Genomic DNA, 26189 nt, shown 5'->3' on the forward strand with positions numbered 1-26189 from the left:
TCCTTTTCTGTAATGTCGCCGGTTTAGGGGATCAGAACATCAATCACATCAGCAGTACAAGTTGTTGCACAAAACCAAATTAAAACCACAGATCTAGAATTTAACATACAAATCTCAGGAAAAGATGACCCAACCTTTTCTGTTGCTAATAAGGAAGTTCCACAGTGCCTTTACTTTCATCATGAGGTGGGAGGGAATATTTTCCTGGATTAAGTGTATGTGGGAGCAATGATAGGACACTGGCTACCATAAACTTAGATATATTTGCTTTTATTGTTAATTAACAATGCATCCCTTTGATAAGTTCTTATGATTGGGGGTAAATGCCCAGAAACAGACTGTACACACTATACAAAGAAACAACAATGTGGCAACGTAAAGGAAACATTACTCTCCAAAGCCACTCTGCTTTATTTAAATTATACACAGCTTTATGAAATATTCTCTTATGGAAAATATAAATAATTTCTTATTTTTAATCAGACTATGTTACAGGTTTACATACAAATCAGGTAAATGTTCAGTGACTGCCAGACACCAGAACATCCCAATAATGTAGCAGCTTATTACACAGAGACAAAACCAAACACATTCACAATGATGGCTACAATGACCACCCTCAATGCGCTCGCTCTCATTTAGGCATTTGCCTTCCACTAACTACTCCTTCCCGTTCTAAATACCTCAAAATAGCAAACAGGCTTACTGTATTAAGGAACATCAGCTGTATTGTCCATGCAATTTGAGATCAGTGATTCTTTTCAACCTAATTCTCCAGTCTTGGGAGGAAGCGCTTATGGGTTTGCAACATGGAAAGAGTAACTGAGAGCACGAGATTCAAAGACTAAGCAGAAACAACACAGACTACAGGACAAAAGAGCGTTCCTGCACAATCTTACCAATAAGACCCAGGAGACAAGATGTGGCAAAGATGATAAAGTTAATAGCGAAATGCTGCCTATCTTAAGGTGGTTTAAAAATCATCTGTCACTGAGGTGGTGGTCACCACTGCTGACTGATTCAACTGGTCAACTTTATTAGTGTTCTGTACAGCGCACTGTCTGTCAAGCCTCAATGGAATGGGGTGGCCAAGCAGATGGAAGACCTGGTACCGGTGGGCTGTAGGGGGAAGGGGCGGAGAAGACTCCTTCCACTATCTTTCAAGGATTCCATAAGCAACTTCCTTCCCACAACTTGTGGGGAGGAGGGGTTGGTAATGGACCTTTTTAATGAAACAGCACCTTGACCTGAACCCATCCCTGAATTCTCTCCTAGTTGCTGTACGTCTGGGAGTGAAAACATCTCAGTCATTACAACCACTCGGAGTTCTGGTGAGATGCAGCACAGATATTTCTACACCTCACCCACCCAGCTTCAAGTGACTGACACCAGAACTCCCACATCATCTTCAGAATCAGATCCATGACACATTAATTCTCCCTCCTAGTGCTGAGAACCTTTCGACAGAAAAGGCAGTGCTGCAGCTTCCTGCATTAGACCTGGTGAAAAGTAACCCACCTAGAGACATTAACACGCAACTGACATCAAGTCCACACGACCACCAGAACCCCGCATTCCACAGCTGCACTCACTTGACTTCACTTTGAGGTAGCACTGCAAAAGGAAGTGGCCAGCACAACTCAGTTAGAGATTGCTGCTGATCACTTGTACAAAATAGTCTAGGAAAATCCATGGACTCACTGCTTACAGAAAACGTAATTTCTTCAATCTCAATTCAAAATCAAATTCTGCACATATGCAAACCATTTGTTTTCTCAGCTAAAACTGCAGCAGTGGATAAACCGAGCCTCTCTGGGTGCTGAGGATCCTAGTGTCACCAATCACAAACTTTCATGGGCTGAATGTAAACCCCACCTGTGCAACTTTTAGTTCACACACGCAGTCCAACAATAAGCTACAACAAGGCTTTGTTACAGTGCTGGTACCTTATAATGCTACTCACTAATATTAGACCCTCACACTGCTGAGCATCAGGTACCTTGAGATTCCAACTGAAACAGACCTCCGCACACACCAAGGTTCTCTGGTACAAAGAGGTCAAAGGAGTTCAGCACTTGAATTGCTAATGAATCCAGTCCGACAGGTCGAAGTACCAACTCATCCATAAGTTGTGGAGTTGAGACAATTAGTGGCACACGAGCGGAGGCTTTGTGTCATTTTGTTCACACACGTACCATACAGCTTCCCCATCACCATGGCCAGGCTGCTACAGATCAATCCCTAGCTGGAGCCTGCCTGAGACCGAGGAACAGTTCATCTGCAGGGAGCACCCATACAGGCTGAAATACTGAGAAGAGTCCCGACTTGGTCAACTCAGAAATGTCTTGCAGTCTCACTGGGAGGCTGGCCTAACTCCTTTGTGTTTACTAAGCTACGTCCAACAGGAGCTTGTTCCATTCCTGCTCCTTGCAGTGAATTCTTTCCATGTAATATTGACTTACAGAGAATACAAACTGAAGTGTGAATACAAACAGTTAAACCAGGGCATATCGGGTCAGAGGACAGACGGAGTGGAGATAGGTAGTGACTGAGAGAACAGCTGGCAATGATCTGCAACTGAGTTATTTGGACATGACACGATTTTCACCTTCAAAAACCATTAAGCGGAGGAGTGTCCTATGCATCTTGGGGTCTGGGGTTTGAGGCAAAGAAATTTCAAAACATCCTAGGGACTGGGAATGAAGAGGTTCCTATGTGTCATGGGTGTGGAGCAAGAGGTTCCCACTCACCTTTGGATAGTTGTGGGACAGAAGGGAGGAGGAAGAGGTTCTGAATAGGACTGAAGGGAGGGGTCAGTTTCCGTACTTCCATCTACGGCCCATTCATCTAATCCAGTGGTCGATATGCCAAGTGTGTTGTACAGGGAGATCAGTTTGTTCCTGGGTGGAAACTGCCTTCACAGGGAACCCATGATAGAAGGACAGTGTGTGATCTGCTTAGAGCAAGGGCAAGATGCTAATTCAGCCCGAAGTATCTGGGCTCCACAGTACAGCTGCGATATGCAGGTCCTGTGAAGCAGGGTTATATCAGTTCGATCCTATTCAACCTCTGCTCATTCAGCTAAACAGAAAATTATAGACCTTTTTCTATAAACCGTGAAAAGTTTACAAAAGAAAAACACAGAAGTCCCACCTTGGTACAAGGGTACTGAACAGACCGAGCACAAATTTGAATTAAACAAAGGCAGTGCTGGTGGAGTGAGGATGTTTGGGATGAGGGCGCGTCTGTGCAATGGCATTCAGCAGCCAAATAGGAGAGATCTATTCGGTCAGGCAAAACGCCCAGAACCAGGCAGTGCCTGATGCTGAGGACTGTGCCCCAATTTTCTTCATACCCGCAGTAGTGTTGAGAATACTTTCTCGTTGAAGACAGGAAAGGGAAATAAATAAGAACAATCCAGACACTGGATAGGCAGGTTTGAATGAAGCCAGACACTAGACCAGGGTCTGCCCGTATGGGGCAGGTTTGAATGAAGCCAGACACTGGACCAGGGTCTGGCTGCAGGGAGCAGGTTGAATGAAGCCAGACGCTAGACCAGAGTCTGTCTGTATGGAGCCGGTTTGAATGCTAAGTGGCCGTTCCAGCCTCACAAGAGGAAATGGTGAGTGTGCTGGTACCAGTAGACCCTGGCTGACGTGGCTACGGGCCTGGTGAAGTGGTGACTACTTCGGCGTGGGATCTGTCAGGATTCGAGGATGAGTTCCACTTCCACCTGCTTCGGTAACGTGAGAGTAGTGTCCGCTTCCTCGTACAGCTGTCAAACATCAGAAACATGGTCAGACAATCAGATCGTCAGGGGGTGGGGGGGGTTTCAGGAGAGGGGGAAGGTGGGGGGAGATTTCAGGGCAAGATGGTGGGGGAAGGGAGGGTGCAGAGACAGGAGAGCAAATGTATTTCAAAGTCTGAATTTGGAACAGCAATAGTCAACTTTGCCCATTGAAAACTGACAACTGAAGACATTGAAGACCCCCTTAATTTAAAATAGTGATCCCACTTGCAGCTTATCTGACAAGAAATTTCCACTCTGCAAAACTCTTCCAGATCTTACAGGCTGCTATCAAGTCTCCTTCCTCCCTCAAACTCCAGTGGATATAAGCATACCCTATCCAATCTTTCCTCAGAGGAACCCTTCCACCAACTTCCTGACTCCATGATTTACACTCGGAAACCTTCCCTATGCACATTAACATTCAGCCAGAAATGACGAGACCAAGAGTGTACATAGTGCTCCAAATGTGGCCTTTCTAATACCTCGTGAACATGAAGCAACCCTCTCCACTTGTGCATTCAATCCCCCCACCCCCCCAAGCATTAAGCAGTAACAATTCACACGAAACACTGGATGTTTGTCTTTTACTAACACACACAATGCTCGAGGAACTCAGCGGGTCAAGCAGCATCTTCAAGATTGTTTAATGTCATTTCCAGTACACAAGTGAACCGGATCTGATATAACAAAAAAACCCAATATAGAACACAGTCATTAAAAAAAACCCAATAAATATAAATCATAAGATAGCTTACATACATAGATCAATTGTATGTCCATAAAGTGATGCTAGGCACAGGAGTGCCTACATAAGGTGACTCTGACAGGAAGTGATAAATTAGTGGTGGTTGGGGGGTGGGTTAGTGGGCGGAGGTGTTGATCAGCTTTACTGCTGTCGGTGGACTGGGCCATGTTCAATGACTCATCTGTGGATCTGGATGAATACACCATGGTTCTCATGGACTTTAAGAACTGTTGTAGACAAGAGTGTCCCCAGAAAATCATCCAGTCTTCCCCAGCCAGAAGCCCTGGATGAATCATCAGACCGGCAATCTGCTGACGGCCACATCAGAGGCATTCAGGTCTGGGGACCAAGTTTCAAGAGGTCCACGTGCGATCTCTGGAAAGCCATCTCACAGGCAAAGTGGCTATTCCTGACTAAACTTGAATCAACGAATAATGCTCAATAGTTGTGCTAGGATTTGAATGCTATCAGCTCAAGAGACATGGGCGATAACAGGGCTTCACTCCAAGATAAGCTCAATGCCTTCTATGTTTGCTTTGGCCGTCAAAGCATGGAGGAACCATCACAAACTTCTCAACTATCAGGGTCTTCGAAACAAATTCACTTGCCCCAGTCTCGCAGCTATGGACTCATTTTCAAGGACTTGTCATCTCATGTTCTCGATATTTATTGCTTATTTATTTATTTACTTTTGCTTTTGCACAGTTTGTCTTTTGCACACTGGTTGAATGCCAGTTGGTGCATTCACTGATTTGATTATGGTCATTATTCTATTACAGCTTTATTGAGTATGCCCACAAGAAAATGAATCTCAGGGTTGTATATGGGGACATATCTGTACTTTAATAATAAATTCTTGGGGAAAATTGTGTACCCTGACTATGAGGTCTGTTGGTTAGGAAGTTCAACACCCATTTGCACCGAATGAGAAGAGTTTGTTCACCAAAGGTCGGTGGGACAATAGTGTTGAATGCAGAACTGAAATTCGCAAACCGCAATCTGTCCCAAGTGTCTTTTCTTTCTAGGTGTCTCGGGGTCAGATAAAAAACAGATGCTGTAGGGCTGTCGTAGGGCAGTTCTGTCGGTAAGATTAATGGTGAGTGTTCCGTGTGACAGGAATGGCGTTTTTGATATGTGTCACTACCGGCAGTTCAAAGCAGTGCCACCGGACAGTAGTTTAGTTCTGAAGGTGTACAGTTCTTTGGTACAGGGATGATGGTGATTGATTTGAAGCCTGGATGAGTGAAATGTTGAAGTTATCTGTGAAGACGTCAGTAGGCTTATGTGCACACTGTGAGTACTCAGCCTGGGACATTATCTGGCCTGGCCACCTATGGACAGGAATATAGAGCCCGCATTGTGGGTCAAGACCCTTCATCAAGACAGTGACCTGAAATGTGAAATCTTCATTTAGTTCCATAGATGCTGGCCGACCTGCTGAGTTCCTCCAGCATTTTGTGCGTGTTGCTTGGATTTCCAGCATCTACAGAATCTCTTGTGATTCTATTTCCCTTTCTCAGCATTTCTTGTGTTTATTTTAGATTTCCAGCTTCTGGAGTTTTTCTGATTTTGAATACATGAACATTTACTGGCTCTAGTTACTACTGTAATTACACACCTGAAAACATCCCTCTCCATCTTAAAACTTACAATCTCGTCTTTAGGTAAGATTTATTTTAATACTTCCTGCCAACATAGAATATCATCAGACATTAAAATGGTCCAATGCCAGATCTTTTTTCCTGAGCTAATATGTCCTCTAGGCCGCCTCATGACTTCTATCTAGCTTCATCCCCTGATGTGTGAGGTGGTTCATTTTGGTAGGTCAAATATGATGGCAGAATATAGTACTAATGGAAAGACTCTTGGCAGTGAGGGGGATCTTGGGGTCCGAGTCCATAGGGCACTCAAAGTTGCTACACAGGTTGACTCTGTGGTTAAGAAGGAATATGGCGCATTGGCCTTCATTAATTGTGGGATTGAGTTTAGGAGCTGGGAGGTAATGTTGCAGCTATATAGGACCCTGGTCAGACCCCACTTGGAGTACTGTGCTCAGTTCTGGTTGCATCATTACAGGAAGGACATGGAAACCACAGAAAGGGTGCAGAGGAGATTCACAAGGATGTTGCCTGGATTGGGGAGCATGCCTTATGAGAATAGGTTGAGTTAACTCGGCCTTTTCTCCATGAAGAGACGGAGGATGAGAGGTGACCTGATAGAGGTGTATAAGATGATGAGAGGCTTTGATCGTGTGGATAGTCAGAGGCTTTTCCCCAGGGCTGAAATGGCTAGCACAAGAGGGCATAGTTTTAAGATGCTGGGGAGTAGGTACAGAGGAGATGTCAGGAGTAAGTTTTTAACACAGAGAGTGGTGGGTGAGTGGGATGGGCTGCTGGTAGCAGAAATGAGAGGGTCTTTTAAGAGACTCCTGGATGGCTACATGGAGCTTAGTAAAATAGAGGGCTATGGGTAAAGCCTAGGTAGTTCTAAGGTAGGGAAATGTTTGGCACAGCTTTGTGGGCTGAAGGGCCTGTATTGTGCTGTAGGTTTCTAAGTGTCTCCTCTGAACGCAGGACACTACAGTGCAGTGTCAACCCCTCAGCCTTTTACCTTCTCCAAGATCAATCTAACCCTTCTCTCCCGCATATTGTTCTTTCACCCTTGTACCCATCTAAGAGCGCTTAAATGCCCCTAATGTATCTGCCTCTACCACTATTCCTGGCAGCATGTTTCTCACACCCACCACACTCCGTAAAAAACCTGTGTCTGACACCCACCCCCCCATACTTTCCTCCAATCACCTTAAAATTATGCCCCTTGTATTAGCCACTTCCACCCTGGGAAAAAGTCTCTAGCTTTTCACTCAGCCTATGCATCTTGTGCAACTTTACCAAGTCACCTTTCATCCTCCTTCGCTCCAAAGAGCTTCGAGCCAACTTCCTCTACTAATTCTGCACTGACGTCACCCTGCAGAGCACACTGGAGGAACAGGTCAGAGCACAGAGCTAACTTACAACACAGGAGCTGGCTCCACCAGCAATCTAATTCCCTTATGACGGCCATGTTTTCAGCCAGCGCCAGTCTCAAAATTTCTCCTCACTTCCTTCTTGTACATTTTCCCAAATGTTAAATTTCTGCTCCCTGGCCCTTGAATCATCCACTAATGGACAGAGACTCCCCTCTGTTTATCCAAGTCAGACCATGACCTTCATCGATCTTGTCCATCTCCTTTACCCCAAGGAGAAGAGTCTGTCTTCTCCGGTTTAACCCTGGAGCTGAAATCCAGCATCTCTGGACCAGGTTAGTAAAAGTTTTCCGCACCCTCTCTTGGGCCTTCACAGAAGAGCAACAAAAACAAATACATATAACATGGAACACTACAGCACAGTACAGGCCCTTCAGCCCATGATGCTGTGCCAACCTTTTACTACATGCAACATTCCAACTGTGGGCTGATCCACGTTTAAACAGGCTCATCCAAACTCTGCTTTTGTACTCCGCCCCTCAACCAAATCACCGTCCCATTAGCAGGTCTGACTCAGTCTGAATCAAGTACAACCGCCTCTCTTCTTTCTTTCTGTGGGACAGTTTCAGAAACTATTGTGGACACTCATGAAATTCACAAATTCATGGTCTCAGTGTAGAATTCTCTCTGAAGAGTGATGCTGCTGAGAAGCACACAGTGTCTGTAGGTACACATCATCAGGAACTTACTGGCTGGAATTGAACGTCCTGGAAGAGCTCTTGGATAAATCTGCGGGAGGGGAGTCTGAAGGTGCAGGTTGCCAGGAGGTGGGAGACCTCAGAATACAGGCAGATGTCATCGAAAGCATGAGGAAACTTTTCCTTTATCCTGGGAAATGGAAACAGAACAAGGGTTCAGACAATAACACAGGTAAAACTGCTTTCACAAGCAGAAACAGAATGAACAATCACTGGGAGGGGGGGACATCTCTCCCTCAGTTAGGTGTGTCTCCCTGTTCTGACACATTATTTACACATACAACACGTTGGGCGCCACGTTAGCCCAGTGACACTACTACAGCTCGGGGGCAGAATTTGGAGCTCTGCTCCAGTATCCTCTAAGGGGTTTGTTTGTTCTCTCCCATGACCATATGTGTTTCCTCTTAGTGCTCTGGTTTCTCCCAACAGTCCAAAGATGTACTGGTTAGATTGTAAACTGTCCTGTGATCAGGCTGGGGTAAGTGGGTGCATTGCTGGGTGAATAAAAAAACAAATATGGAACTTTGACATTGGTTCCTCGTGTTATGCTGAAAGGATTTATTCAATCTAAGAGTGATATCCAGTGACAGGAGGAAGGGGAAGTCAAGTGAGATCACAGGCCCGCTGGAACTGTCCACGTGGAGAGGTTCAAACTGATTAAGGTTTTGGATCAAGCAGGGCTTGTAATGCTTTAAGGAAAGAGTACAGGTAGCACGGTCAGTGGATGGTCTGAATGAAAAGGACTAACTTAACCCTTAACTGCTTAGGAAGGAGATTCCAACCTCTGTTGGATGCTGAGCCCAGCAACCCATCTGTAAATGCCAGGATTAAATCACATTCACACTACTTAATCTACATGCACAAAATACCGGAGGAACTCAGCAGGTCAGGCAACATCTATGGCGGGGAATAAACAGTCCTGTTAAGAGCTGGAGAAGAGGGAATCTGATAGGAGATGAGAGTGGACCATGGGAGAACGAAAAGGAGGAAGGGCACAGGAGGAGGTGATGGGCAAGGGAGTAGAGAAGGGGGAATGGATTTCCTCCTCCTTCAGCTCTTTACATCAGGTTGAAGGCTTCCTGGACCGAATATGAGGTGTTACTCCATCAACCTAAGTTTGGCCTCATAATGGCATTAGAGGCGGCCATGGACCGACATGTGAGAATGGGAATGGGAAATTGATTCCTCCCCCTTCAGCCTTTACATCTTCCATCTATCTCCTCCCAGCTTTCTACTTCATTCCCCTCCCCTACCCACCTATCACCTGCCAGCTTGTACTCCTTCCCCTCCCCCCACCTTCCCGTTCTGATGAAGGGCCTGGGCCTCAGCCCAAGATATTGACTATTTATTTGCTCCCTTCCCCCACAGACGCTGCTTGACCTACTGAGTTCCTCCGGTATTTTGTGTGTGTTGCTCAACATTTCCAGCATCCGCAGAATCTTGTGTTTATGATCAGCTACTTAATGCAATTTTCTGCTATCCCAACACCAGACATCTCAGATGCTATAAAAATGGGTTCCCAACCTTTTTTTATGCCACGGACCCCTACCATTAAACAAGGGGTCCATGGATGCCAGGTTGGAGTCTAACAGGAACGGATACGGCGAGTGTAACAAGGAATCAGTTCTTACGTCAGGAGCCCGGTTTCGTGGCCCTTTGTCCCGACAGAGCTGCTGAGGTTAATGACCAGTCGCAGCACCTCCTTGCGAAGCAGCACGCGGCAGGCAGCTTTGTTCTCCATCACTGGCTTCCCTGCTGGTGCACGAGCAAGATCAGTACAACAGCATGGCTCTCATATCTACGCTTCTTTCGTAAACACTCACTGCAGGATAGCCCTTGACCTCATTCCCACTCACTCCCATGGCTGAATTAAACCTGCCATTTCCTCATCCCCATACACCACAAGTCAGAGTCTACACTCAATTTCATCAGCCCTCCCTTAAACAGCTTCACTTTCCAGCTCCCCCAGGTAGATCCTTCCCATCAAGCATAAGACAGAAAAGCACTTACCACCCAGGCTCAAAGATAGCTTCTATTTAACGGATCCCTAGTACGATAACATGGACTCCTCACTTCATAATCCATCTTGTTGTGGCCCTTGCATCTTACTGCCTGTACTGCACTTCCTCTAACTGTAACACTTTATTCAGCATTCTGTTATTGTTTTACCTTGTTCTACCTCAATGCTCCATGTAATGATCTGATCTGTATGAACGGTATGCAAGACAAGCTTTTCACTGCATCTCAGTAGATGCGACAACAATAGACCAATTTACTGATTCAAGTTGCTACATGAAATGGCAGCGTAACAGCTAAAGTGACCCTTTACAGCGTCAGTGATCAGGGTTGAATTCCCGCTGCTGACCGTAAGGAGTCTGTACATTTTCCTTATGACTGCCAGGGTTTCCGCCCACATTCCAAACACGTACAGGTTCGGGTTAGTGAGTTGTGGGTGGGCTATGTTGGCTCTAGAAGCATGATGACGCTTGTGGGCTGCCCCCAGCACAGATTCGGGCTGTGTTGGTCATTGACACAAATGATACATTTCACTGCATGTTTCTGTGTACGTGTGACAAATAAAGCCAATCGGTTCTCCCTCCACCTCTGAGATGGTAAATGCAAGAAAGGAACAGCTTTCAGAAAGCTCCGACTGACTCCAGCACTCACCTATCACTATATCAACACTCCTGTTGCTGTTTGCAGAGCCCTGCGACACTGCATCACTGCACCCGGAAATCCCAGAGATCTTCGAGGAGCGAGGTGTGACTTCCAGGTGGGTGTGCACCGGGATGGTGGGAACACAGCAGTCACAATACAGAACATCTGGGAAAGCTGAAAACATTCATACTGTTACTATGACTAAGCTCCAATCAAGACTTCTTTTTTATTCAACTGGGTGTGGCTTTTAGCAGATAGGACATACTTTTCTGAAAGGATTGTGAGGACTGCTGTGAGAATCATCAGGAGCTCTCTGCCACCCATGGAGATAGTGATCAGAAGCACTGTCAGTTATCCCTCCCATGGTCCAACAGTCTCTTTGACCTCTACCATCAGACAGGAGATACTGTGGCATTAGGACAAGAACTACTAGGATGGAAAACAGCTTCTTCCCCAGACCGTGAGACTACTGAACTCCCTGCCAACACTCAGGTCTCCTCACGCATGAAGCACCAGTAACATGACCCTGTTTTTAAAAAAACTTGTATCATATATACATCGTATTTATTATGGTAGTATTACTTTATATGTGTTGTGTGTGTGTGTGTGTTATATGCGCTGCATTGTGCACCTTGACCTGGAGGAACACAGTTTCATTTGGCGGTATACCTGCATATGGCTCAACTTGAACTTGAGACTACGAGGGCCAGGACAGAGACAAAGTCATTGATGGAGCACAGGCCTTCTCCTGATCAGAATCAGGTTCATTATCACTGGCATAGGCTGTGAAATTCGTTGTTTTGCAGCAGCACTACATAAAAATCACAGGAAGTTGTGATACATTTTTAAAAATACTAGTACAAAAGAAATAGTGAGGTAGTAGTCACCGGTTCATGAACTGTTGGGTAATCTGATGGCAGAGAAGCAGCTGTTGATAAAAGCTGAGTGCATGTCTTCACACTCCTGTACTTCCCCCATTGATGACAGTAATGAGAAGGCATGGCCTGGATGGTGAGGGTCCTCACATCTCATAGTACAATATCACTGGCCACTAGTCAAAATAATGGGATTCCTGCAACACATCTAAATACTCTTATAAATTCATTTTTTCTAACTTTATTGAATACTTAATCTTACCCTTAAATGCTGAGCTAGGTTAACAGATGGGGATGCAAGTGGAGAAAATCCAGCTGGTGAAATTAATTAGTTTCCACTTTTCATCACCGTGAGGATGGCTCAGCTTTCATCTGAGTAATGTGGCCAATGTGTAACCATATAACCATATAACAATCACAGCACGGAAACAGGCCATTCCGGCCCTCCTAGTCCGTGCCAAACTCTTAATCTCACCTAGTCCCACCTACCCGCACTCAGCCCATAACCCTCCACTCCTTTCCTGTCCATATACCTATCCAATTTTACCTTAAATGACACAACTGAACTGGCCTCTACTACTTCTACAGGAAGCTCATTCCACACTCAGGCCCCTCGCCCCTCAGGCGAAACAGCAGGCCACTCGGCCCTCTGTGTCAGTGCTGGCTTCTTCTGAATGACTCCCACTTCCCAGCAGTTTCTAGTGCATAATGGTTAGCGTGGATTCAGTGCGATGGAATTCACGACTACAGGTTCTACTGTCCTTTCCTTATTTCTTCGCAAGTTATAGCTTCCGACATGTGAATTTTCCAAAGCTCAGTGTCAGGTGAGGTGCTGGAGGATTGGAGGATAGCTAATGTTGTATTGCTGTTTAAGAAAGGCTCCAAGAATAAACCAGGAACTTATAGGCTGGTGACATCAGTAGTTGAACATGGAGCTCAGGAGCTAAAGGCGCCTAATGGCGACTCCCTTGCTCGCATCTTCGGAAAGAGCTCTATTTCTATCTTTAATATCTTTATTTTTCCCTTTCAGGGTTCTTTGGAAGACGTGGAGTTACACTTCTCAGTTCTTTGCGGGAATGGGAGGGTCTCACGAATGGCCGTTATTCACGATACCATGGACGTGGCCTTCCGAGTTCCGGGATTTCGTGGCTCTGGAGGTGGGTGGACTCCTGGTCGGTGCCTCTGCAGGGAATCAGTGTGTTGTGGGAGATGGATGATCGAAAGCAGCAAGCTGGCTGTTGGGTGTGTGTCCAGAGACCCGATTTCTTTGGGCACAAGAGCTCGAAAAAAGCATAGAAACATAGAAAATAGGTGCAGGAGTAGGCCATTCGGCCCTTCGAGCCTGCACCACCATTCAGTATGATCATGGCTGATCATCCAACTCAGAACCCATTACCTGCTTTCTCTCCATACCCCTGATCCCTTTAGCCACAAGGGCCATATCTAACTCCCTCTTAAAAATAGGCAATGAACCGGCCTCAACTGTTTCCTGTGGCACAGAATTCCACAGATTCACCACTCTCTGTGTGAAGAAGTTTTTCCTCATCTCGGTCCTAAAAGACTTCCCCTTTATACTTAAACTGTGACCCCTCGTTCTGGACTTCCCCAACATCGGAAACAATCTTCCTGCATCTAGCCTGTCCAATCCCTTTAAAATTTTATACGTTTCAATAAGATCCCCCTTCAATCTTCTAAATTCCAGTGAGTATAAGCCTAGTCAATCCAGTCTTTCTTCATGTGAAAGTCTTGCCATCCCAGGAATCAATCTGGTGAACCTTCTCTGTACTCCCTCTATGGCAAGAATGTCTTTCCTCAGATCAGGGGACCAAAACTGCACACAATATTCTAGGTGCGGTCTCACCAAGGCCTCGTACAACTGCAGTAGAACTTCCCTGCTCCTGTACTCAAATCCTTTTGCTATGAATGCCAACATACCATTTGCCTTTTTCACCGCCTGCTGTACCTGCATGCCCACCTTCAATGACTGGTATACAATGACACCCAGGTCTCGTTGCATCTCCCCTTTTCCTAATCGGCCACCATTCAGATAATCTTTTTTTCCCTTGTTAGGAAGGGAGAGAGCCTGTGATATGTGGAATACCGGGTGAACGAGTAGTCTTTGGGTTTCTGCAAATCTGTGTCTTTATTGATGTTTTGCTGCACGCTTGAGTGCTCGGTGGGGTGGGGGGCACCGATGTTTTCTCGCTGGTGTGGGGGGGGGATTGTTGCTTGCTGCTGTTTATGAATGGGAGGGGGAGCTTTGGAGTTTAATGTACTTTTGAACCTATAATTTCCTGGTTCATTCTTGATGTGAGGGCTGAGTAGGACTACAACCAGAGGTCATGGGTTAAGGGTGACAGGTAAACAATTCAAGAGAAACATGAGGGGAAACTTCTTCACTCTGAGGGCTAAGAGAGTGTGGAACGATCTGGCAGAGCAAGTGGTGCATGCCAGCACGATTTCAACATTTAAGAAAAGTTTGGATAGGTACATGGATGATAGGGGTATGAAACACAGAAACATAGAAAACATACAGCACAATACAGGCCCTTCAGCCCACAGTCCTGTGCTGAATATGTGCTTTAGAAATTACCTAGGGTTACCCGTTGCCCTCTATTTTTCTAAGCTCCATGTACCTATACAGGAGTCTCTTAAAAGACCCTATTGTATCTGCCTCCACCACCGTTGCTGGCAGCCCATTCCATGTACTCACCACTCTCTGAGTAAAAAACTTACCCCTGACATCTCCTCTGTACCTGCTCCCCAGCACCTTAAACCTGTGTCCTCTTGTGGCAACCATTTCAGCCCTGGGAAAAAGCCTCTGACTATCCACACGATCAATGCCTCTCATCATCTTGTACATGGAGGATGATGGTCCCAGTGCAGGCCAATGGGAGTAGACAGCTTAAATGGTAGAGCACAGACTAGATGGGCCTAAGGGCCTGTTTCTGTGCTGTACTTTTCTATGGCTCAATAGGGAATCCTGTGCCGCCTCTGGGCAGTTTACCATCACTCTGGTTTCTAGTTATCAAAGCTCAGAGCTTAAAGTTGAATTTATTATCAAAGTACAAATATGCTTCCATATGCAACCCTGAGATTAATTTTGTGGGCATTGACTGTAAATACAGAGAAATAATAGAATCAATGAAAAAATGTATACAAGGTATGCGAAAGACAACTAAGCAGACAAAAAATAATAAATAAGCAAAAAATATTGAGAACACGAGATGAAGAGTCCTTGAAAGTGAGTCCACAGATGGTTATGGTAACAGTAGTGTAGCGGGAGTGAAGTTGGTCCTCCTCTCGTATTTCACCAAAATCCCTCACAGCAGCTTCTGTTCTTCTAGTTATTAAGTAAAATGCAGCTTACAACAGAGAGAAACTACAGTAATATCAAATTACTGAAGCTGAGGAAATCTGAAGAATAAAAACCTAGAAAAACTTAGCAGTTTGGTCAGCATCCTTGGAGAACAATCAGTGACCATGCTCCTTGCCTCAAAAAAAGACAAGACCTTTGTTTCCTAAAGAGCCTCTACAAAGTGAGATGTATGAATGTCTGATACGGACGACGATTCAAAAGCACTTCACACACAGCACAGCAGCGTAGACGTCAGCACGACAGCAACAGCGACCTGAGTTCAGTTCCTGTCACCGTGTGGGTCAGTTCCTGTCACTATCCGTGATCTCCCCATCACCGCGTGGGTCAGTTCCTGTCATTATCCATAATCTCCCCATTACCGTGTGGGTCAGTTCCTGTCACTATCCATAATCTCCCCATCGCCGTGTGGGTCAGTTCCTGTCACTATCCGTAATCTCCCCATCACCGTGTGGGTCAGTTCCTGTCGTTATCCATAATCTCCCCATCACCGTGTGAGTCAGTTCCTGTCACTATCCGTAATCTCCCCATCGCCGTGTGGGTCAGTTCCTGTCGTTATCCGTAATCTCCCCATCACCATGTGGGTCAGTTCCTGTCGTTATCCGTAATCTCCCCATCACCGCGTGGGTCAGTTCCTGTCGTTATCCATAATCTCCCCATCGCCGCGTGGGTCAGTTCCTGTCACTATCCGTAATCTCCCCATCACCGTGTGGGTCAGTTCCTTTCACTATCCGTAATCTCCCCATCACCGTGTGGGTCAGTTCCTGTCACTATCCGTAATCTCCCCATCACCATGTGGGTCAGTTCCTGTCGTTATCCGTAATCTTCCCATCACTGTGTGGGTCAGTTCCTGTCACCATCCGTAATCTTCCCATCACCGCGTGGGTCAGTTCCTGTCACTATCCGTAATCTCCCCATCGCCGTGTGGGTCAGTTCCTGTCGTTATCCACAATCTCCCCATCGCCGTGTGGGTCAGTTCCTGTCACTATCCGTAATCTCCCCATCACCATGTGGGTCAGTTCCTGTCGTTATCCGTAATCTCCCCATCACCGCGTGGGTCAGTTCCTGTCGTTATCCATAATCTCCCCATCGCCGCGTGGGTCAGTTCCTGTCACTATCCGTAATCTCCCCATCACCGTGTGGGTCAGTTCCTTTCACTATCCGTAATCTCCCCATCACCGTGTGGGTCAGTTCCTGTCACTATCCGTAATCTCCCCATCACCATGTGGGTCAGTTCCTGTCGTTATCCGTAATCTTCCCATCACTGTGTGGGTCAGTTCCTGTCACCATCCGTAATCTTCCCATCACCGCGTGGGTCAGTTCCTGTCACTATCCGTAATCTCCCCATCACCGTGTGGGTCAGTTCCTGTCACTATCCGTAATCTCTCCATCACCGTGTGGGTCAGTTCCTGTCACTATCCGTAATCTTCCCATCACCGCGTGGGTCAGTTCCTGTCACTATCCGTAATCTCCCCATCGCCGTGTGGGTCAGTTCCTGTCGTTATCCACAATCTCCCCATCGCCGTGTGGGTCAGTTCCTGTCACTATCCGTAATCTCCCCATCGCCGTGTGGGTCAGTTCCTGTCGTTATCCGTAATCTCCCCATCACCATGTGGGTCAGTTCCTGTCGTTATCCGTAATCTCCCCATCACCGCGTGGGTCAGTTCCTGTCGTTATCCATAATCTCCCCATCGCTGCGTGGGTCAGTTCCTGTCACTATCCGTAATCTCCCCATCACCGTGTGGGTCAGTTCCTTTCACTATCCGTAATCTCTCCATCACCGCGTGGGTCAGTTCCTGTCACTATCCGTAATCTCCCCATCGCCGTGTGGGTCAGTTCCTGTCGTTATCCACAATCTCCCCATCGCCGTGTGGGTCAGTTCCTGTCACTATCCGTAATCTCCCCATCACCGTGTGAGTCAGTTCCTGTCACTATCCGTAATCTCCCCATCACCGTGTGGGTCAGTTCCTGTCGTTATCCGTAATCTCCCCATCACCATGTGGGTCAGTTCCTGTCGTTATCCGTAATCTCCCCATCGCCGCGTGGGTCAGTTCCTGTCGTTATCCATAATCTCCCCATCGCCGCGTGGGTCAGTTCCTGTCACTATCCGTAATCTCCCCATCACCGTGTGGGTCAGTTCCTTTCACTATCCGTAATCTCCCCATCACCGTGTGGGTCAGTTCCTGTCACTATCCGTAATCTTCCCATCACCGCGTGGGTCAGTTCCTGTCACTATCCGTAATCTCCCCATCACCGTGTGGGTCAGTTCCTGTCACTATCCGTAATCTCTCCATCACCGTGTGGGTCAGTTCCTGTCACTATCCGTAATCTTCCCATCACTGCGTGGGTCAGTTCCTGTCACTATCCGTAATCTCCCCATCACCGTGTGGGTCAGTTCCTGTCACTATCCGTAATCTTCCCATCACCGCGTGGGTCAGTTCCTGTCACTATCCGTAATCTCCCGATCACCCTGTGGGTCAGTTCCTGTCACAATCCGTAATCTCTCCATCACCGTGTGGGTCAGTTCCTGTCACTATCCGTAATCTTCCCATCACCGCGTGGGTCAGTTCCTGTCACTATCCGTAATCTCCCCATCGCCGTGTGGGTCAGTTCCTGTCGTTATCCACAATCTCCCCATCGCCGTGTGGGTCAGTTCCTGTCACTATCCGTAATCTCCCCATCGCCGTGTGGGTCAGTTCCTGTCACTATCCGTAATCTCCCCATCGCCGTGGGTTTTCCTGCCACATTCCACAGATACCAGTTCGGTAAATCGGTCACACAGTGTGATTGACTGGCACGGTAACTGGAAGAGCCTGTTATAGTGCTCTGAAATGAAATTAAAAGCAATACAAAGGACTATTTTGAACTACAAGGATTTGAGTTGAAAATAGAGGATATATTTACAACAACTGAACCTCTGGATTCAGGAAACAGGGAGTCAGTTTTAAGGAAAACAGATTAATCCACAGGATTGCCAGCATGGTGTAAATCAAACAGATTTGAATGGGGAGAGATTAAAAGCTGGGGAGGAGTCGATGGCTCTACAGGTGTACAGAGTAAGATCCTGCAAGCTTGCATGGCATGGAAAACACTGCAGCAGACAGGAAGCCTCTACAACGGGTAGTCAAAACTGCCCAATGCATCACCAACACCAACCTTCCCAGCATCAAGGACATAGATACAGAATGGTGCTGGAAAAGGGTTAATAACGTCATGAACGATCCCACCCAACCTATTCTTGGACTGTCTGTCCCACTCCATTCAGTGAGGACGCTACGTAGCATTGACACCAGGACAAACAGACTCAAAACCAATTACTTTTCCCAAGCAGTCAGGCTGATCAACACATCCACCCACTAACCCATCTCCCACTCCACACTCCCAACCACCACTACTTTATCATTTCCTGTCAGTCACCTCATGTACAGGCACTCCTGTGACTCCTGTCACTTTATGGACAGGCATTCAATCTCTGTACATAATCTATCTGATGTATCTATATTTATTGTATTTTATTATGGTATTCCTTATCTTATTGGGTTTTTGTGCTGTCGTGGATCCAGGGCAACAATTATTTTGTTTTCCTTTACACTTGTGAACTGGAAATGACACTAAACAATCTTGAGTCTTAAGCTGCAAGAGGGTACCCACCTGTGCGGTTTAACGTGGATGCACTTTGGCTGTGTGGCGGGCAGCCCAGAATCTTCAGGCACACACAGTAAAGGCAGCTATCATCTGTATGCTCCTGCAAGCCCGTCTCCTCTATCGCGTCAGCTGAAGGTGCGTCTTCCGATGCTTTCAACATTGCTTCCGTCAAACTGATCTGTGACCGCAGCTCCTGGAAAGGACTTCGAGAACACGAGGATGATATGGTGTCTGCAACAGAAGACAAGGGGAGTCAAAGCTAATGTGAAAGCGAAATGCCTGGGACCGTACTGTTTAACAAGCACAGGGGAACAGATGGAATTTATTTACTTGGATTTCCAGAAGGCATTCAACAAGGTGCCACGTAAAAGACTTATTGACTTATCCATAAGATGAGGATGCAGAGATGGGGGTGATGTATTAGCATGTATAGAGGATTGGTTAACTAATAGAAAGCAGAGAGTTGGAATACATGAGTGTTACTCTGGTTGGCAATGAGTGGAGAGTGGTGTGCCGCAGAGCCCGGTGCTGGGTCTGCAACTGTTCGCAATATACATTAACGATCTGGAAGAGAGGACCAAATATAGTGTATCTAAATTTGTTGATGATACTAAATTGAGTGGAAAAGTAAATTATGCAGATGATACAGAAAGTCTGCAGAGAGATATAGGTAGGTTAAGTGAGTGGGTAAGGGTCTGGCAGATGGAATACAATGTTGGTAAATGTGATGTCATCTACTCTGGAAGGGTAAATGGAAGAACAGATTATTATTTAAATGGTAAAAATATCTGGACCCCTTCCTTGAGGAAGGATATACTGGCTTTGGAGGTGGTACAGAGGGGGTTCACCAGGTTGATTCCAGAGATGAGGAGGTTAGACTATGAGGAGAGATTGAGTTGCCTGGGACTGTACTTGCTGGAATTCAGAAGAATGAGAGGAGATCTTATAGAAACATATAAAACTATGAAAGGTATAGATGAGATAGAGGCAGAAAAGTTGTTTCCACTGATGGGTGAGACTAGAACTAAGGGACGTAGCCTCAAGATTCAGGGAAGTAGATTTAGGATGGAGATGAGAAGGAACTGCTTTTCCCAGAGAATGGTGAATCTCTGGAATTCTCTGCCCAGGGAAGCTACCTCAGTAAATATACTTAAGACGAGGTTGGATAGATTTTTGCAAAGTAGGGGAATTAAGGGTTATGAGGAAAAAGGCAGGTAGGTGGAGATGAGTCCATGGTCAGATCAGCCATGATCTTATTCAAGTCAAGTCAAGTCACTTTTATTGTCATTTTGACCATAACTGCTGGTATAGTGCATAGTAAAAATGAGATGTTTTTCAGGACCATGGTGTTACATGACACAGTACAAAAAACTAGACTGAACTACGTAATAAAAAAACACAGAGAAAGCTACACTAGACTACAGACCTACACTGGACTGCATAAAGTGCACAAAAACAGTGCAGGCATTACAATAAATAATAAACAGGACAGTAGGGCAAGGTGTCAGTCCAGGCTTTGGGTATTGAGGAGTCTGATAGCTTGGGGAATGAAACTGTTACATAGTCTGGTCGTGAGAGCCCAAATGCTTCGGAGCCTTTTCCCAGATGGCAGGAGGGAGAAGAGATTGTATGAGGGGTGCATGGGGTCCTTCCTAATACTGTTTCCTTTGTGGAAGAGAGACCCCGATGATCTTCTCAGCTGACCTCACTATCCGCTGCAGGGTCTTGTGATCTGAGATGGTGCAATTTCTGAACCAGGCAGTGATGCAGTTGCTCAGGATGCTCTCAATACAACCCCTGTACAATGTGATGAGGATGGGGGGTGGGAGATGGACTTTCCTCAGCCTTCACAAAAGGTAGAGATGCTGCTAGGCTTTCTTCGCTATGGAGCTGGTGTTGAGGGACCAGGTGAGATTCTCTGTCAGGTGAACACCAAGAAATTTGGTGCTGTTTACGATCTCTACCGAGGAGCCGTTGATGTTCAGCGGGCAGTGGTCGCTCCATGCTCTCCTGAAGTCAACAACTGTCTCTTTTGTTTTGTTCACATTCAGAGACAGGTTGTTGGCTCTTCACCAGTCCGTTAGCCGCTGCACCTCCTCTCTGTAAGCTGACTCGTTGTTCTTGCTGATGAGATCCACCATGGTGGTGTCATCGGCGAACTTGATGATGTGGTTCGAGCTGTGTGTTGCAGCACAGTCGTGGGTCAACAGAGTGAACAGCAGTGGACTGAGCACGCAACCCTGGGGAGCCCCCGTGCTCAGTGCTGCTCCCGATCCGGACTGAGGTCTCCCAGTCAGGAAGTCTAGGATCCAGTTGCAGAGGGAGGTGTTCAGGCCCAGTAGGCTCAGCTTTTCAATCAGTTTCTGAATGGAAGAGCAGGTTGATGGGTCAGATGCCCTACTCCTGCTCCTATTTCTTATGCAGAAGAAGAATAGCCCTTAACTTGGCAGTGGAGTTATCGGGGCACCGTCCTGACAGTGTTTCCGTAGCAAGCTATTCTTGTTTTTACGAGACCGAGTTGCTAGCTCAATGCTCAACCCAACTTGGATTCGAACTCGGGAACCTTTGCTCCGGAGTCCAGCGCTGATATTACTGCACCACCCAGCGGGACATTTCTTATGTGCTTATGTTCAAAAGAAAGAGAGGGCATACAACAAAGCAATATTTGTGGGAAGATAGAGGATTGTGAAGCTTTTAAACCTTACAGAGAGCAACTAAAAGTATCATTAGTTGGAAAAAGATGAAATAAAAAATCAAGCTAACAAAAAATATCAAAGTGGATAGCAAAAGCTTTTTCAAGTATGTAAAAAAAGAGATACAAGAGTGCATACAGGGCCGCTAAAAAATGAGGCCAGAGAAATAACAGGATACAAGGAGATGGCAGATGAACTAAATGAGTATTTTGCATCAGTCTTCACTGTGGAAGACACTAACAGTGTGCCAGGTGTTGAAGGGTGTGAGGGAAGAGAAGTGGGTGCAGTTACTATTACAAGGGAGAACTTGCTCAAAAACCTGAAAGACCTAAGGGTATATTAGTCACCCAGACCAGATGAACTGCATCCTGGGGTTCTGAAAGAGAGAGCAGTAGAGATTGTTGCGGCATTAATAATGATCTTTAAAGAATCATTAGATTCTGAGGACTGGAAAATTCAAGTCACTCCACTCTTCAGGAAGGTAGAGAGGCCAGTCAGTCAGACCTCAGTGGTTGGGAAGATGTTGCAGTCAATTGTTAAGGATAGGGTTATGGAGTACTTGGTGACACAGGACAAGATAGTACAAAGTCAGTATGGGTTCCTTCAGGGAAAATCCTGCCTGACAAACCTGTTGGAATTCTTTGAGGAGATTACAGGTTGGATAGCTAAAGGGGATGCAGTGGATGTTGTCTATTTGGACTTTCAGAAGGCCTTTGACAAGGTGCCACACACAAGGTTGCTTTCTAAGTTAAGAGCCTATGGTATTACAGGAAAGTTACTAACATGGTTAGAGCATTGGCTGATTGGTAGGAGGTAGCGAGTGGGAATAAAAGTACTCTTTTCTGGTTGGCTGCAAGTGACTAGTGGTGTTCCACAGGGGTCAGTGTTGGGACCACTTCTTTTTATGCTGTATATAAATGATTTAGATGATGGAATAGATGGCTTTGTTGCCATGTTTGCAGATGATATGAAGATTGGTGGAGGGGCAGGTAGTGTTGAGGAAACAGGTAGGATGCGGAAGGACTTAGACAGATTAGGAGAATGACCAAGAGAGTGGCAAATGAAATACAATGTTGGAAAATGCATGGTCATGCACTTTGGTAGTAGAAATAAATGCTTGGACTATTTTCTAAACGGGAAGAGAATCCAAAAATCTGAGATGCAAAGGGACCTGGGAGTCCTTGTGCAGAACACCCTGAAGGTTAAGTTGCAGATAGTTGGTGGTGACGAAGGTAACTGCAATTTAAACATTCATTTCAAGAGGTCTAGAATACAAGAGCAAAGATGTGATGCTGAGGCTTTGTAAGGCCTCACCTTGAGTACTGAACAGTTTTGGGCTCCTTATCTAAGAAAAGATGTGCTGGCATTGGAGAGGGTGCAGAAGAAAGTCACCAGGAATGAACGGGTTATCATACAAGGCCCAAAGCTGCCAAATGCTCCTCATATGTTAACCCATTCATTCCACAGGCAGCTGTAGAGGCCAGGTCATTGGGTGTATTTAAGGCAGAGCTGGATAGGTTCTTGTCTGGACACAACACCAAAGGTTACGGGGAGAAGGCTGGGGAGTGGGGCTGAGGAGGGGAAAAAAGGATCAGCCATGAGTGAATGGCGGAGTAGACTCGATTGCCAAATGGCCTAATTCTGCTCCTATGTCTTATGGTCTCTTATGGGATGCCAGAAGCGTTTTTTTTAAAACAGAGAGTGATGGGTGCATGGAACATATGTCAGTGGTAGGGGCAGAGGTAGGGGCATTTAAGATACCCTAAGATAGGCAAATGGATAATAGCAAAGTGGAGGCCTATGTAAGGGGGGGGGGTAGGGAAAGAAAGGGTGAGATTGATCTTGGAGTAGATTAAAAGGTCAGCTCGAAGGGCTTGTACTGTGCTGTAATGTTCTATGTTCAGAGGAGAGCGAGCTCCCTGATCCTGGTGTGCAATCTATCTTCAACGGTGATTGGTACAAAGCTGAAGTGACTTACATTTCTACGCAGGAGTGTCACCAGGAGGAGATACGTTCAGAACAGGGCAGTACTCGAGTCCTTCAGCAAGGCAGGAGCCGACACTGCGATTTGTGTCTCAACTCCCTAGTGTAGGTGACAACATTGTAGCCCAGATACAATGCCACAGAGTTAGAGACACAAGTACACATCTCACCCCTGCAGCTGACATTTTTAAAAGAAAACCATTGGCCTCACTAATTTTCGCAGTGAAGCTGAAGAGCCAGTATCTGCCTCATTGCAGTTCTCAAAAGTAATCATCTCATAAATGTCTCCTCAGTTCAGAGGAGATTAGCAATGGACATGTAGAATGCAGTTGTTAGCGAAAGTTGATAAACAGATGAATATTCACCTTCATCTTCGGATTCACGCCCATGGACTGAGTGATCTTCGGGTGGGCTGCACTTCTGTTGGAAATAAGGAATCTCCTTCACCTGTACAAGAAGAACTGCTAACGTTAATTTTGTGGCTTCATTTGCACACACTGACTACATGCTAATCTTCAGGTTGGAGCAAATTTAACATACATTAATTTAAAAATTACAGAAATTTAATTTTTTTCCCATAAACAGTGTAGACAACAAAAATTAACTGTCTTTTTAAGTGGCATTCTCACAGAATAGCTATTGATTTAGAAGTGAATCAAAGTTAAAGAATAGCTTCTTCCCCTGAACCCTACCTTACTAATTTTGCTCTCTTTTTTGCACTAATTTTTCCAAAAATGTCTACAGATGTACTGTGGAGAGCACTGACACTGATTGCACCATCGACTGGTGTGGGGTCGGAGGGAGGCTCTGCACAGGATCAGGAAAGGCTACAAGAAGCTGTAAAGTTTTAGGAACAGCTTCTTTCTCCCCCCCGGCATCAGATTTCAGAATGGTTTATGAATCTTACCTCACTTTTTGCACTGCTTACTGAATTTAATGTTTTATTATATATATATTATTGTAATTTAGTTTTATTATAATGTTCTGCTGCTGCAAAACAACACATTTCACAATTTATGCCAGTGATAGTAAATCTCAAATACACCAACCATTTTACTTTGAAGACAGTAAATTAGATTAGAATAACATCTTTGATAAGTACTTTAAATGTCAACCGTTTGCAGGACTCTAACAGCAGGCTGCACAGTCGCACAGCAGTTACTGTAATGCTTTACACGCTAGCGAACAGGGTTCAATTTCCATTGTTGTCTGCAAGGAGTTTGTATGTTCTCCCTGTGATCACATGGGTTTCCTTCCCACTTTCCAAATGCGTACAGGTTACGGTTAGCAAGTTGTGGGCACGATATGCTGGTGTCGGAAGCATAGCCACACTTGTGGGCTGTCCCCAGCACATGTTGGTTTTTCACGCAAACAACACATTTGACTGACTGTTTTGATGTACCTATGACAAACAGAGCTAAACCCCTTGTCCTTTCCTTTCCCCCATGGTCCACTGACCTCTCCCATCAGATTCTCTCTTGTTCAGCCCTTTACCCCTTCTACCGATCACCTTCCAGTTTCCCACTTCATCCCATTCACCTATCACCTGCCAGATTAGATTAAAACTCATCTCTAAACACAGCAGGGCTACTGAGATCATTCTGTTCCTAAAATTGTGGGTTTCCTCCTGGTGCTTAAGGTATCCTCTCACAGTCCAAAGCTTACCAGTTAGCTGACTGGGGTTAAATCAGGGGTTGCTGACCGGCGTGGTTTGTTGGGTTTGAAGGGTCTGTTGGGTCCAACTGTTTAAATTTAAATTTTCATTTTCTTGAAAGTTTAACAATTAATTATCTGCTATTATTTTAAGTAGCCTTCATATACATAACAGTTTAATATGCCTCTAATGTCAAAAAGGAAACTTTTGGCACATTGGTCTTCATAAATCAGAATACTGAGTACAGGAGTTGGGATCTTTTTATGCTTTAGGTTAATGATTTAGATGATGGAATTGATAGCTATGTTGCAAAGTTGGCAGACAATACAAAGATAGGTGGAGGGACAGATAGCTTTGAGGAAGTATGGAGGCTACAGACCAACTTAGATGAGGAAAATGGGCAAAGAAATGGCAGATGGAATACAGTGTTGGGAAGTGTATGGCCATGCACTTTGGTAGAAGAAATGAAAGGGTTGGACTATTTTCTAAATGGAGAGTAAGTACAGAAAACTGAGGTGTAAAGGGAGGCTGCTTACCCCATACACGAGGCTGCTTACCAAGTTAAGAGCCCATGCTATTACAGGAAAGTTACTGGCATGGTTAGAGCATTGGCTGGTTGGTAGGAGGCAGCGAGTGGGAATAAAAGGATCCTTTTCACGTTGGCTGCCAGTGATGACTGGTGTTCTGCAGAAGCCAGTGTTGGGACTGCTACTTTTTATGCTGTGTAATGCCTTGGGAAAGGTTTTGTTGCTAATGTAATGGTTGTTCTGTAGCAGCAGTGTTTGAGATAACGGGGGATTTGCAATGTGTGGCGTCCAATGATGGAAGGGAGTTTTTTTTTCTAGTTGTATGCCTGAGAGTGAGTTGTTCTAGGTCTTCTGTTCGGCGGAAAATGGAGAGAGAAGATGCCAGAATGGAGAAGTTGTAGACTGCCGGATGGAGTGGACTTGGAATGGGGTCAGGAGCCGACAACACCCAGAAAAACTGATGGGTGTCTAATGGACGGGAAACTGTGAGCTCCAACGTGCACGTTAGACTGCTTCGTTA

At 45.7% G+C, this 26189-nt stretch overlaps 1 protein-coding gene across 2 annotated transcripts in view; it reads right to left on the reverse strand.

Annotated features, from left to right (window-relative positions):
* Window positions 1–254: 254 nt before the first annotated feature.
* Window positions 255–26189, reverse strand: part of LOC140728898 (rapamycin-insensitive companion of mTOR-like) — a 201690-nt gene continuing 175755 nt past the window's right edge. The window contains exons 33-38 of one of the 2 annotated variants that reach the window (XM_073047981.1): window positions 23854–23935; window positions 18819–19043; window positions 10926–11090; window positions 9890–10010; window positions 8250–8388; window positions 255–3775 (exon numbers count right to left, since the gene is read on the reverse strand). In XM_073047981.1, the coding sequence (XP_072904082.1) occupies window positions 3704–3775; window positions 8250–8388; window positions 9890–10010; window positions 10926–11090; window positions 18819–19043; window positions 23854–23935 (804 nt within the window). In that variant the 3' untranslated portion in view covers window positions 255–3703. Of the gene's footprint in view, window positions 3776–8249; window positions 8389–9889; window positions 10014–10925; window positions 11091–18818; window positions 19044–23853; window positions 23936–26189 lie in introns of both variants that reach the window. The other variant, XM_073047980.1, reaches the window with a different exon arrangement.

Source organism: Hemitrygon akajei, chromosome 6, assembly GCF_048418815.1.
Source record: "Hemitrygon akajei chromosome 6, sHemAka1.3, whole genome shotgun sequence".
NCBI lineage: Eukaryota > Metazoa > Chordata > Chondrichthyes > Myliobatiformes > Dasyatidae > Hemitrygon > Hemitrygon akajei.